General features: G+C 53.8%; 4 protein-coding genes across 4 annotated transcripts; 1 reads left to right on the top strand and 3 right to left on the bottom strand.

The window, feature by feature from the left end:
- Window positions 1-735: 735 nt before the first annotated feature.
- On the bottom strand, window positions 736-3,365 carry DICSQDRAFT_127809 (uncharacterized protein; the record flags this gene model as incomplete). The annotated part of the gene is made up of 9 exons (XM_007366936.1): window positions 736-969; window positions 1,022-1,228; window positions 1,267-1,331; window positions 1,371-1,495; window positions 1,584-1,637; window positions 1,827-2,010; window positions 2,111-2,483; window positions 2,668-2,732; window positions 2,864-3,365. The coding sequence occupies 9 exons, from the start codon at window positions 3,363-3,365 to the stop codon at window positions 736-738; spliced, it is 1,809 nt and encodes a 602-aa protein (XP_007366998.1).
- Window positions 3,366-5,663: 2,298 nt separating this feature from the next.
- Window positions 5,664-6,526, bottom strand: DICSQDRAFT_171274 (uncharacterized protein; the record flags this gene model as incomplete). Its single annotated transcript, XM_007366935.1, has 2 exons — window positions 5,664-6,452; window positions 6,503-6,526. 2 exons carry the CDS (start codon window positions 6,524-6,526, stop codon window positions 5,664-5,666), a joined length of 813 nt encoding a protein of 270 aa, XP_007366997.1.
- A 700-nt stretch (window positions 6,527-7,226) lies between these two features.
- Window positions 7,227-7,899, bottom strand: DICSQDRAFT_171273 (FAD/NAD(P)-binding domain-containing protein; the record flags this gene model as incomplete). Its single annotated transcript, XM_007366934.1, has 5 exons — window positions 7,227-7,303; window positions 7,354-7,405; window positions 7,471-7,613; window positions 7,667-7,808; window positions 7,870-7,899. 5 exons carry the CDS (start codon window positions 7,897-7,899, stop codon window positions 7,227-7,229), a joined length of 444 nt encoding a protein of 147 aa, XP_007366996.1.
- A 403-nt stretch (window positions 7,900-8,302) lies between these two features.
- On the top strand, window positions 8,303-8,961 carry DICSQDRAFT_137623 (uncharacterized protein). The gene is made up of 3 exons (XM_007366933.1): window positions 8,303-8,357; window positions 8,429-8,573; window positions 8,636-8,961. The coding sequence occupies exons 2-3, from the start codon at window positions 8,504-8,506 to the stop codon at window positions 8,767-8,769; spliced, it is 204 nt and encodes a 67-aa protein (XP_007366995.1). The 5' UTR covers window positions 8,303-8,357; window positions 8,429-8,503; the 3' UTR covers window positions 8,770-8,961.
- The last annotated feature ends 3,510 nt before the right edge of the window (window positions 8,962-12,471 follow it).

The following is a 12,471-nucleotide window of genomic DNA, read 5'->3' as shown; positions in this document are numbered from 1 at the left end:
TGTCACAGCCAACGAGCTGTGCCACCGAAACAAACAAGGGCAAAGCTTACTGGTGCAGAGGTTGGTGCTGAGAAGCGAAGCAACCCGAGGTGACACAGCAAGAGATGTGAAGAGGTGTATTCCCTAGACTAGAAGGGGCAGTAGAAGGTAGGGCTGCTAGCTACCTACAGAGGAGATGGGGGATCGACGAGAAGATCAAGTCTGAGGTTCCCTGCCTCAGACTCCCTACTATATATACTAATACAACGGTGCACAGACCAGGTACCTATTGACCATCGTTTGGTCAGAGTTCTCTGCCTCATGTCCTACCCTCTGACCTGCCTCATGGTGACCTTACGACTAATACCTGAGTCGTGCCGAGTCCGGACTCCTTCCAATGAGTAAGCGCTCCTGCTGTCACATCAGTCACCTGCCAGTGAGTGAGGATGGGCGCTCCTGGCCATCACGAGGTCTGGGGTTCGATCCTGGCCCCTCCACTTTCCGATATGAGTTGTCCATGGTCAAGGTGAGCGTCTGTCCTGGTTCACATGACCCCCAGGTCACGTGGCACGAGAAAACTGTGACAGCTAAGCCATTAAGCCAATGCACGGTTTACTGATGGGCCACCCGCATCATACTCATTGATTGCTCTTTCCAACATGACACCTCATGAGGACCCCGGTCATACAGTAAGGCTATCACACATTCTCCCGCATCACATATCACCGGAGATCAATGTCAAAACATGGGAAGAGACTACCACGTAGAGCTCACTGTGAATACAGTAGTCGAAGACTTCTTACAGGGACTATCTCGACGGAAGTTGTATTGAACGAGGCAGTCGCAACCGTGACAAAGAGGACCGGAGGTATACGCGGGCACTTTCCTCAAGCCTCCTTGGACACCATTCACCAGTAGCATCGCCAGTAAGTTGAAGTTGCTATACGGTGGAATCCGGGGGTCCGAGAAAGACAAGAGCGGCGCAACCGCCTTGGAAGAGGCAAGCACCACGTGCATGGCAAAGTCGCACGTCGAAACTAACAATCACGAATAGCGGAGAGTGAGAATCCCGCACTGGCCGCCAAAACCACCTGCGCCATGCAGCGGCGCGTGCAGGGCGCCGCAGACGACTGGGCGTAGACGAATCGCTCTCGCAGCCATAGATGACACGAGACCAGATCCAAGTGCATGGGTTGACAGCTGACATGGACGCTGCCTGCAGGCCTGCGCCTGTCTCACAAAGGAAGTCCTGTCCGTGATCATGCGGCCACACTACCAGCAACTTACCCGGATAGACACGCGCAGAATGAGACTTCTCCAGCTCGTCATTGGTCTACTTTGGAAGAGCAGTTCTGTTGGTTTCCATCGTCAACTTGGTAGCGATATCTCACGCGGCGACCGGTCGATCCGGCGCAGCACCACACTGTAGAACTCCTCCTGGACGTGTCGCAAAAGAGTGACGCGCATGGACTCATAAGGTGTTTGCAGACATGTAGGCGATCTTGCCATCGCGCGACTGGGAAATCATTTGCGCAGACTGAGGCCAGTGTTGCCAGCAGTGAAACAAGGGAAGATCAAGCAAGATCAATTCACCCACCACGTACTATGGTACATACTGCTCCCCATTCAAGTCGTCGTCCAATAGCAAAGTCACGATCCTGTCACGTCGAGCATCCTCCTACAACTCGTACAGGCAACCAGGCAGCCCATTGTGCCCCGCAGATTGGTACGAGAAGCACGAGACTAGGTACCAGGCAACGCATGGAGGCTAGGAGGGTTGCACATGATGCACATCTCGTCGGCAAGGTTGCATATCCACAAGAATAGAGCAAAGGCGAAGTACATACCAGCCGTGGGGAGTCCAAACGGGGGGTCTGGATGGCTTGAGTTGCATAGACTCAGTCATAAGGGCACAAACTTGAAGTCGCGTAGTATACCCTGGTGACTCTGGGCCCTGGTCACACCGACGAGAGGAGCACCGCAGGGATGAGGGCGACATATAGAGACAGTATAGGGAGCGCACTTCATGAACTGATGCATCACGAGTTGTGCCTGAAGCAGTCAAGTGCTGACTCCGAAATCTAGTCACACTGACGAAAAGAACACAGACTCGGAGGAGGCGAGGACAAACATAGCCGGGACGCCGAACCGAGGCCGATCATTCCCACGACTGGCAAGCGCCTGTGGAAGGATTCAGAGCCTGCCACGCTTCCCTCATCCTCTCCACCTCCTCCGATTACTGCCTGGCTTGCCCGCTCGACCTCTGGGCTCCCAGGATCCTTGGCTAGAGCCTTCGTACATGTGTTTACCGCTGTAAAGGGTGCGTAACGCTCTGCCTCAGGCTTGCACAGAAGCTCAGCGTTTGTTCCAATTTCTTCAGCGTCGACGTCGGCATTCTGCCATAGATTTCCGGTCCACCTCTCCTCCACTCTCCTCCAGTCGCGCGGCCATCTCCTTACGTCCAGGCTGCTGACATAGTCTACCCTTACCCGGCAAATGGCAAACTGAATGGATCCAACTTCGGCGATCCGCAGGCGAACGTGACAATCATCATGGCATGTCGCGCCCAAGGCCCGGGATGAGGCTTTACACCTTGCTGTATCAATATGTGGCGAAGCTTTCGCCCTTATGCAAGGAAAATGCTTCTGCGAGTGCGCTGCTGAAGGACGTGAGGCTGGAGACGTTGACCTTGTTGTCGGTGAGGAGGGTGCTGGACTTCTGGAGGAGGGCATTAGACAAGTGAGTACTGCGACCTATAGACCATCCAAAGAGAGCGTCGGATACCATGTCTATGCATCCAATTGTTAGAGTGTGTACGAGACGGTGTCCCATATGAATAATAAACAGCTACCCTTTCCTCGCTGGAAGTTGGCGCTTCGCTCACTGCAAGCATGAATGCATGTCACATCCTGTTCAACGCCAGACCCGCGACATACGGTTTCCTTGACCTCCTCAGCTCTATCCGGATCCTCTTCCGATTCCTGTCCATGCCGTTCACCTGCGACGAAGCGTGGACAACATCGGTTTCTGCGCAGACAATCTTCGGCAGACCCAGCAGTGTAATACAAGCGGGAACTATATAATTTGCAGCTCGTCTTCCCCATGATCATGTTTTGTGCATATGCCATGCCCTCGCGGTACCGCTTGCTCCACGCCCAACCCAATCCGGCCACATCCATAATCGGCAGCTCTACAAGACATATAATCCGTACCAAGCGTCCAAATTCCAGAGGGAGCTCGTCACGTCCGAATCCGACAGGGTCCTCCTGTAGAGCCCAAGAGATGAGACCGGGTGCGCGTCGAATCTCGGGGAGATCGCCCGCCCACACGGATTTCATCACTGATAAGTCGCGTCCCCAGAGTTTTTGCGATGACCACAAGCTCATTGTCGAATCTCTTCATCGTACGTCTCTGGCAGCGTCTAGAATATGGGCGAGCTCATACACTGAATGTATGACCTGTGTCCGAGTGAGTCGTTACCTCTCTTCCCCCCCGCACTCAGGTCGAGACGTCGTCATCTTCCTGTCCAGTGGGCCCTTCCATACACCTGCTCCAATTTGGCCCAATCGGGCACGATCTCGGTCGCCATACAAATCATGTCAGTGATTCAGGATGGAATTGAATCTTTGAGTTGCTTTGCCAACCAATGTATGTGATTCAGTCTCATGCGAATGCTTATCGATCCTCTCCGAGCCGTTCTCTGATGGAACAGGATGATCAATGTACTTTGGTCGGCTTCTTTGCACGTCGGTCCATGCCTTCTTCCAAAAGCCTACAACTGATCTTGGCCACTGATAGTTGGAGCAATTCTATCAGTGGACCCGACAAAGTGAGCGATCGCTCGAAGCCCCACATGTCTAGTCGGTCTCAAGCAGGTGGAGAGCCAGTCTGTTCGACTACCCATCGTGTTCAAAGGTGTGCATTTGCTCGTCTTCATTTAATCATATTTCCTAGCTGGCTTCACGATGGGCGATCAAAAGGGTGAAGACCTATTTGAAAAGTATGGACGTTTGCTCGGTACCCTAGGTGGCCAATACTCAGGCTCGCATCCCACTATGGTGCAGTTCACTTAAACGCCTCCACTTTTGTACGCGATTAAGCGCGCGCTTATGTGTCACGTGACTTGGCAGTATGCTCGAATCGGTTGTCGTTACTTACCAGGCTGCACAGATGGAAGTGCAAGCCCAAGGAACCTCCATAGAGCCGTTATCCCACGACACGATAGTGTCTGAACCCTCCCATGCATGGTCCAAGTTCAAGGATGCCGATCCGTACAGGCGATGGTATGGTATTATATAAGCATAAAATTACTCTTTGGGGATATAGACGCCCAGATCACGTGCCGTGGCAGAACTGGTACGGCCATTTTTGCCAGTTCTCACCCTATCGAGAATCCCCTTTGGGGATCGCTTCCTCTGTTCAATTCCTTGCAATTCACACAAAATTGACCGAAATCATGAATATCTGGAGGACTTATGACACGGCGCCTAACAGCGTACAAAAGTGGAGGCGTTTAAGTGAACTGCACCATAGTCTGTCGTTTGTCCTGGCCCGACAACTAATTGTCTGACGAAACGAGTAGTGATATCATCTTGTGGCCCAAGCCGCTGCCGGGCCGTAAATTGCAGCTGAAAGCCCACGTCGTCCACACTAGCTAGAACGAGGAAGTTCGCTTAAGTGATGTCTCTAGTTGCTCATTGGCGCAGTGTCTCGGGGACCTTCCTGGCTTTTCTATGCCTGCCGGACGACAGTTTGTGGCCTTGTCCGGTGACTACTCAGTAATTTGGTTATCTCAGGGCACCCGGCGTCGTGCAAAAATCCTACAGTCGCGACACCGACCGGCTCCTGATAGTTCAGCATCAGGGCGAGATACGTCGAACTTCTCCAGGTGCGGTCCGCGCATCTCGCCCTTCTTCCTTCCAGCTTGTGGTGCAGGCCGATCCCTCGAGCTCGTACGGGGCTCAAATTGCATGTTGCAAATCAACTTCTCCTGGTCCCTTAGGTGCGAGGACAATCAGCTTCCAGCCGTGCTGGACGGTGGAGATGTTGGAGTATGGCCACGCATTTGCCTTACTGCTTTGGGCACGCTTTGCGAACGCTTGACGGTGGCACCAATGCCACTACACTTTCTGTCTCGGATCTACATTACAATAGTCTTTATGTAGTACATGTATATATAGACTCCCGCGGCTCCGCGGTAGAATCATCTTCTTTCCCCACGAACTTCTACAGGAGACCCGTCCACCTGGTCGTTAATCTACTTATCAAGGACTTGTGGGGTGTGTCGAGAATTACCGAAGTCCCTCCAAGCTCTGACATCTTGCAGGGCATCGATGTGTTTCTCGTCCTGCCAACAAAATGCACAGGTACAATGACTCAGGTTCGTGTATGGCGTTTTGAGGCATTTTCCTGAGGGGGCGTTTGATCATTTCCTTGCTAAACTCAGAGAGCTTCTGACTTCTCTCCGCTGAGCTTCCAACACGTATCATATATCCTGGCGCAGGTGCAGGAGTGTCTAGGAAGTGATGCCATTCCGTTGCTACATGATGGGCATGATTCCATCGTAGAGCCAGCTGTACAAGTACATGACTCATCGCCTGCGTTTATTAGCTCCGATGAGTGCAATGACGAGAACATCACAAACAACCTATAACTACGGGACTACCACATGTCACAACACAGTCTCATTCCCTGTACTCAGCCTTGATCATATCCGCACACTTCTCCGCCACCATGACCGAGGGAGCCATCGTATGGGAGCAAATGATCTCAGGAAAGACCGAGGCGTCACAAGCCTGCAGACCCTGAACTCCATGTACCTTCAGCTTGGCGTCGACGACACTCGGACGAGCACCGTGGGTCTTGTTGCCCATGCGGCAGGTAGAGGTGTAATGATAGCATGATATGAGATTCTTGCGAATGAATCTGTCAATCTCCTCGTCCGTATCGGCCTCCGGAACGTGGAGATTCCCGAACAGGTAGCCCTGGTTCCGGACGTCTTCGGCGACTCGGAGAGCCAACCGCACGCCTGCGCGAAGAGGAGCGTAGTCTTCAGGTACCGTGAGATACCCAAGGTCGATTGCGGGTGGTGTGCGAGGGTCCGTGGACGCAAGGCGAACGGTACCCTCGGACTTGGGACGTATGAGCGTCACGAGGAACGAGTAAGCACCCTTCCCTGGCGCCTGGACACCGATGCAGTCATTTGGGATATGCATGTACTCGATATCAGGACGATTGTCCGGTACGGAAGTGTCGTTGTTGCGTGGGTCGTCCTTATCGATCGTGAGGTCATCGCGCAGTAGGCGGGTAGGAAAGAAGGTGGAGTTGTATTGGAACGCATGGGAGAGAATGCCGACACCCATCAAGAGGTACTTGAGGAACTCGAGAATTGCTTGCAACGGGCTCGAGAGTAGGTAGTGGAGGGAGTCACTGCTTGGTGTGGTGAACTCGACTGGCATCGCTAAGTGGTCTTGCTGGAGTCCTCGTCAGTCCAGGATGTATGACCTGAGCTTGAACAGCGCACCAAGTGAGACCCGACAGCTGGCATGTCGTGGACGACGGTTATACCCTTTTCTACCAAGTAGTCCTTCGGTCCAAGGCCGCTATAGTGGTTACGTTGAGATTCTTACAGCTCACATGAACGGGAAGGAGGTTTCATGAGCGTACCTCAACATGAGAATCTGAGGCGAAACAAGTGCGCCCGCACACAGTACTATCTCTCTGCGTGCCCTTGCGAAATACTCCTGGCCAGCGTATTTTGGATTCATGGATTGGAAGAAGACGCCAGTGGCTCTGACCCCGCTTTCACACTGTTCAAGGTGCACGCGGCCAACGACAGCTCTCGTACAAACCTTCAGCCGGCTTCGACGCTCCCTAACTAACTGAGGAGGAAGGAACGTGTGGTAGGTTGACTGGCGATAAGCGCCAGAGTCGACGGCAACATCCCTGAACATCCAGGAGACCGGTACAGGCTGCAGGTGCCGTAGGGTTGTTGAAGTCTCCGATGCGCTCTATCCCTGCCCGCCCTAAGGCTTTCTCAATACTGCCTTCAGGTCAGGAACGTCCACAACAGATGGTCAACCGGAGACGTACTAGGATGTCACTAGTTACGGATCGACGGCCTTCTTGTTCTTCCATGGACCTAGCAGTACTGAGCTTTGACATAAGACCGTTGCGACCACAGCATGCTTACCTTCCTTCCCACGAAATCGGGACGCTGGATGGGTCAGAGTATTCTCGGACTTGACCTAATACGGCTCGAGATCATTGTATCCCCACCCAACGTTGCCCAACTCCTCCCACCGATTGTAGTCGTACGGAGTACCTACCAGTTTCATCAGATGATGTATAGGACGTGAGCCGCGTACGACGAACCTCGAGTGTACAGAGCGCCGTTGATGCGACTACCCCCCCGAGGACTTCGCCTCTGACCATCGGCAATGTTCGATTATCAGCGTGCGTCTGAGGTGCAGACATCCACCTCACACTCACAAAGTTTTTGCTTGTCGGGTTTGCAAAAAGGAGAGGGATCCGGGTTATCCACGTGTCAACCACCTGTCCCTTCTCAAGGACGAGGACAGAGACAGTAGGGTCCTCGCTCAGCCGTGACGCGAGCACAGCTCCCAAGGTACCACCTATACTCTCCTGAATAAGCATCCTGATTGTAGTAGAGCGCGGACAGACGTACCTCCGACGACGATGTAGTCGTAGGTGGGTGCAGGATCCTCTTTCATGAGCGTTTTAGAAACACCCGCATCGTGGATGGAAACTTCAAGGAATCCTGCCATCGAGGAGGGCCAGAGAGAACTGCGAAGTCCGAGTCGTCGCTGCTAGAGCCGGGTCGTGAGGCCTAAGGACTCGTGCCGCCGCGAGGAACAAGGCTAGACGTACAATCTCCGAGCCTCCAGAGCCAGCCGCCATGGGAGATGGAGATTGCGCGGAAACACATGTTGCGTCAGAGATTGACGTTGGAAAATGTGGTGAACAGTAACTAGGATGCCGCCACACATGTCACATGCCCCAGCCGGGCTGTGACGCAGGAGGGCGTGTCGCTAGACCTGACGAGCGGCGAAGTGTCCTCAATTGTCGGCCTGCCTGCGAAACGTTGTGATGTTTGTTGCCGAGCCCGGATTTGGCGAAACAGCACCCGCAGGACGCATCGATGGCGGCCGACGAGCAGCGCCTCAGGGACCGTTATGTCCCAGTTTTCAGCGGGACTACCGGCGGGTTGAGGAGCTAGAACGACTGCCATCAAGCCCACGCATTATACCCTAGGCAATGTGCAGATGGTCTTCCGTAGGTCACACATCGAGGGTCCCTTTTGAGCGCAGGTTCACGGGATGGTTCTGCCATGCGCGTGGTGACCTGTTCGACGCGACCTGGTGACAGCATTGGGCCAGAAGCTCAGGATGGAGCACGAATTAGGGATATCGAACCATGAAGAACGTACCGCAGGCCCCAGCCCTCTCTATCGTACACGCCTCCGAAGAACTCGTTCCGGCACGGCAACATTCCCGAGTCTAGAATGCTCGCAGCAGCACGACGAGCCGTTCAGCGCAACCTGATAGGGGTACGGCGCCGGATCCCCAAACACCCTGCAGACGATGCGACGAAGGTTTTACACACGGAATGCGTTCGGTTCAGATTGAGGGCTTACAGACAGCTGCAGCGGATGGAGACATGTCCGTGACTTTCATTCTGCCCGGAGAAACCTTGTTGTTTCCGCCTGGCTCGCAAAGGAAAAGTCTGCGCGACATCGCCCAGCCTCCAATAACATCAGGGATACTATAATATCGCAATTCTGTTAACTTCCAAATCTCGTAGAGGACAAGAAGCTTACGCCCTAATTGTTCGTGGCTGCCAAAGTCGGAACGCCGTCATTGGCAGACACCGCGGCATGGGCATTCTTTCCATGACGGATGCTGGCGACGAAAGTGACAAATAATGCCAGCGGCCCTTCCTTGCGGTCGGCAACCTGGATGATACCCTCGGCGGCCTCCCAAAAGGCGCTATGTGAAAACTTCGAGGGAATGGGGATGGACTGAGATGCAACTGCTACTTCATGAGAACATACCGGAGTGCGGAGCGGGCGTCTGCTCCTGCATCGAAACGTGCTGACGCGGTGGTACAGTGCAGACAACCCAGGCTAGCTTCGATGGCAGTCGCAGAGCGGAAAGAAGTTAGGAAGGGGAAGCGAGTGAGGACGTGGTTGACAGCATCGCACCGGAACCCTTTGATGAACCCTAGAGAGGCGCCATTGCTGAGATTTGGGATGGGCCTTGAGCCGGGTGCCGACCGCAATGATGCGCGGGCTGTCGAGAAGGGAGATGCAATGCACCCACTGATCGAACGTTTCTCAGACGTGGAACAGGCCGCACACGAGGACAGAGCGCAACACGCACCTTTGACTGACTTGCAACGCGTGCAGGACCTGATTCGGAAGTAGGGGAGGCGAGTAGCAGAGTACGATAAGACGTCTCTTTGTACGCACAAACAAAAGTCATGTCACGCCGAAGTACCTCAGATGATGTTGCGCCAGGCGCGGAGATATCTTTCACACGTCAAGATCAAATATATCATGCACAGCGACAGCAAAGACCAGTTTCTCAGGACAGAGCGAGCGAAGAGCAAACATCCATTCGGTACAAGCGCCAACACCAGTCGGGAAGAGTGGGCACATGACGTACTCCTCTAAAACGTTCACATGTAGAAGCGACAGGCGGACAGGGCATCCCCACAGATCGGGGCAAGAGGCATGCATAGGTACAAGCGCAAGCGCAAAGCACGCCGGCTATACAGAGTTCCATGCAGTACAGTGGTGACCAGAATTGCAAGATCGTCGCACGAGATGCGAGGCCTGGAAGTCACGACAAATTAGTGATATGGGGCTCGAACCCACGTTGCAATCGACCAAGGAGACGATAGAGAGGAAACGGTCACACGAGAATTGTGGGCGGCACCAAGGGGAGGGGGCGATCGATAGTGATTGGATTGGAAGCATACCTATTGCGCGCTCGTCGACAGATGCAGTGCATACCGCTCGTGGAGAGTTCCAAAACTGAAGCCGAAGCTATCAAACAAGGTGACGTGGAACGAAGGCAAGTGCAAAAGAGAAGGTACAAGATCAGTTAAGCGGGGACGAGTGCGACGATTGCGTCAGGAGGGGGAGTCATGGGAGTGGCAAACGAAAGAGGTGGAAGAGCAAGGAGACGACCAGGACGGCTGCAGCCCTCAAGCGCTACGTCGCCTCGTGGGAAAGTCAAAGTCAACTGAACACACAATCTCCACGTGATGTTGTATGTCCTGTCTCTTACTCTCGCAGCGATCGCTCACGCTGTTAGTCTTGTCATAGTACAAAATCTTATGTCCCGGACACCTATTGCGGCTGGAGGGCCCGAGGCGAACGAGTCGGGGATGTAATTTGTCCTTCACCACAACTTGAAGTGTACGCTCTCCGCACCTATCTATACTGGCGCAAAGTAACAGACACAGACATACCTCGCAACAGGAACAGGTGTGATGGACGTCTCATCCTACGTCATCGTCGTCGTCGCCGCCCTCGCATTCGGCACCTGGCTAGGCAGGGAGCATGCGATCCACGCCTACTGCTATGCCTCATCCTATCTCGTCTTCGGCGCCGGCGTTGCTAGCTGGAGTCTTGTCGACCTCCTCGGTTTCATCCTGGACCATTCCGCAACCAATCTATGCCATTCATCATCCCTGACGAAATATACAAGTTGTTGTCTCCCTGAGCGAGAACAGCCCCTGTGATCCAACATGTTCGGGAAATACGGTCTGCTACGTCTGTCGTTGCCACCATCTTTTTCTCTGCGGACATGTCACGTCTCTTGTAGCGAGCAGCATACCTCCTCGCTTATCTCGCGTCACTCCCCGCTCCGCACAGGCGCTTTAATGACCTCTTCCGCTGAGGTACAACTCCCTTAACTTCGCAGCAATTTTTGCCTACCCTATCACCTCACCACGAACGCGGTGATGGCGCTGCGACTCGGCTGCGACGACGACGAGATGGTGAGACAGGCTGGGACCGTGGACCTGGTGTAGGGGCACCCGAGCTCCTGGGAAGTACTGCTTGAGAGGCTCTTCCAGACGTCTGGCGTTGTCTATGAGGGTGAAAAGCAGTTGGTGAATGAGGATACAAAAACGGGGAGCAGGAAGACTTGCTGAAGTTGCGTAGACGTGCCTGTCTGATGCATGTTACGCACTATCGATACATAGCTACCAGTCGCAATGATCACGTTCACACATTCAAGCCGTTGCAAAGAAGTACTCGTGCTGCACTTGCCTACGGGCTATTCGACGGTCAAGCTGCATTTAGCGGAATCGGGGCGGTTGACATTGTGTCAACGCCCTCTTCACTGTTCACAACACTTTCCTACGCCGAGCTCTCACGCAACATGTACTTCTGCGTGATCTCCATCTCCCATGTCGCCTGGCTCTGCGGGCGCAAAAATTAGCCGGCTAGCCTTGTTCCTCGCGACACGACTCTAGCAGCGACGACTGGGGCTTCGCAGTCCTCTCTGGCCCTCCTCGATGGCAGGATTGCCTGAAGTCTCTATCCACGATGTGGGTGTTTCTACGACATCTCTCATAGATCATGATTCTGCACTCACCTACAACTACATCGTCGTCGGAGGTACGTCTTTCTGGAATCTGTTAAATCTAGGAAGCTCGTTTAGGAGGGTATAGGTGGTACCGCGGGGGCATCGCGTCGCGGCTGAGCGAAGACCCTACGGTCTCTGTCCTCGTCCTCGAGAAAGGACAGGTTGCTGACAAGTGGACAACCCAGATTCCTCTCCTTTCGGCAATCCCGAGGAGCCAAGCCTTCTTGGGTGTGAATTGGACGTCTGTGCCCCAGATACACGCTGAAAATCGAACATTGTCGATGGTCAGATATGTAGGCACAAGGTACTGCAGCGCTAAGACCATACCGTGGGTATAGGTAGTGTATTCAACCATTTCAGTGGATGAGTAGATTCACCCATACCAAGAATGTTAGAGTTCAAGCGTGAGGGTGATCGAGAGAAGCAGGGAAGCTGATGATTCGCAACGAAGAAGAGGCGTGACATATATACATGGTGGAGGACAGCAAAGCGTGGAGGCGCTTGACTGACACGTCAAGCGCTGCAACAACGGTACAAAGGGCAAACAAACAACATAAAGGTCCGCGAGGTCCGTACTACAACACTCCCCCTCAACTCGCTACTGGGAGGATGCCGAGTTGCGCGCGAAGGGCCTGAAAACGATCCCGTGCAAGTGCCTTCGTAAAAAGATCGGCGGAATTGATGTCGGTTGGACAGTATTCGAGTCGTATGGTCTCGGCGGCGATGCATTCGCGAATGAAGTGATGGCGGATATCGATGTGCTTGGTGCGTGCGTGCAGAACATTGTCTTTGGACAACTCGATAGCAGACTTGTTGTCGGCGTTGAGCTTCGTGGCCTCGGTCGGCGCGAAGGAGAGTTCAGCGAGGAGCG

Source organism: Dichomitus squalens, assembly GCF_000275845.1.
Source record: "Dichomitus squalens LYAD-421 SS1 unplaced genomic scaffold DICSQscaffold_21, whole genome shotgun sequence".
NCBI lineage: Eukaryota > Fungi > Basidiomycota > Agaricomycetes > Polyporales > Polyporaceae > Dichomitus > Dichomitus squalens.
This window is presented reverse-complemented; position numbering and strand designations above follow the sequence as displayed.

Excerpts from the sequence above, each read along its gene's own strand:
- DICSQDRAFT_137623 (XM_007366933.1), top strand. The coding sequence starts at position 8,504 with ATGCTCGCAGCAGCACGACGAGCCGTTCAGCGCAACCTGATAGGGGTA. Across the intron at positions 8,574-8,635 it reads GCGCCGGATCCCCAAACACC|AGACAGCTGCAGCGGATGGA; the intron begins CTGCAGACGATG and ends TTGAGGGCTTAC.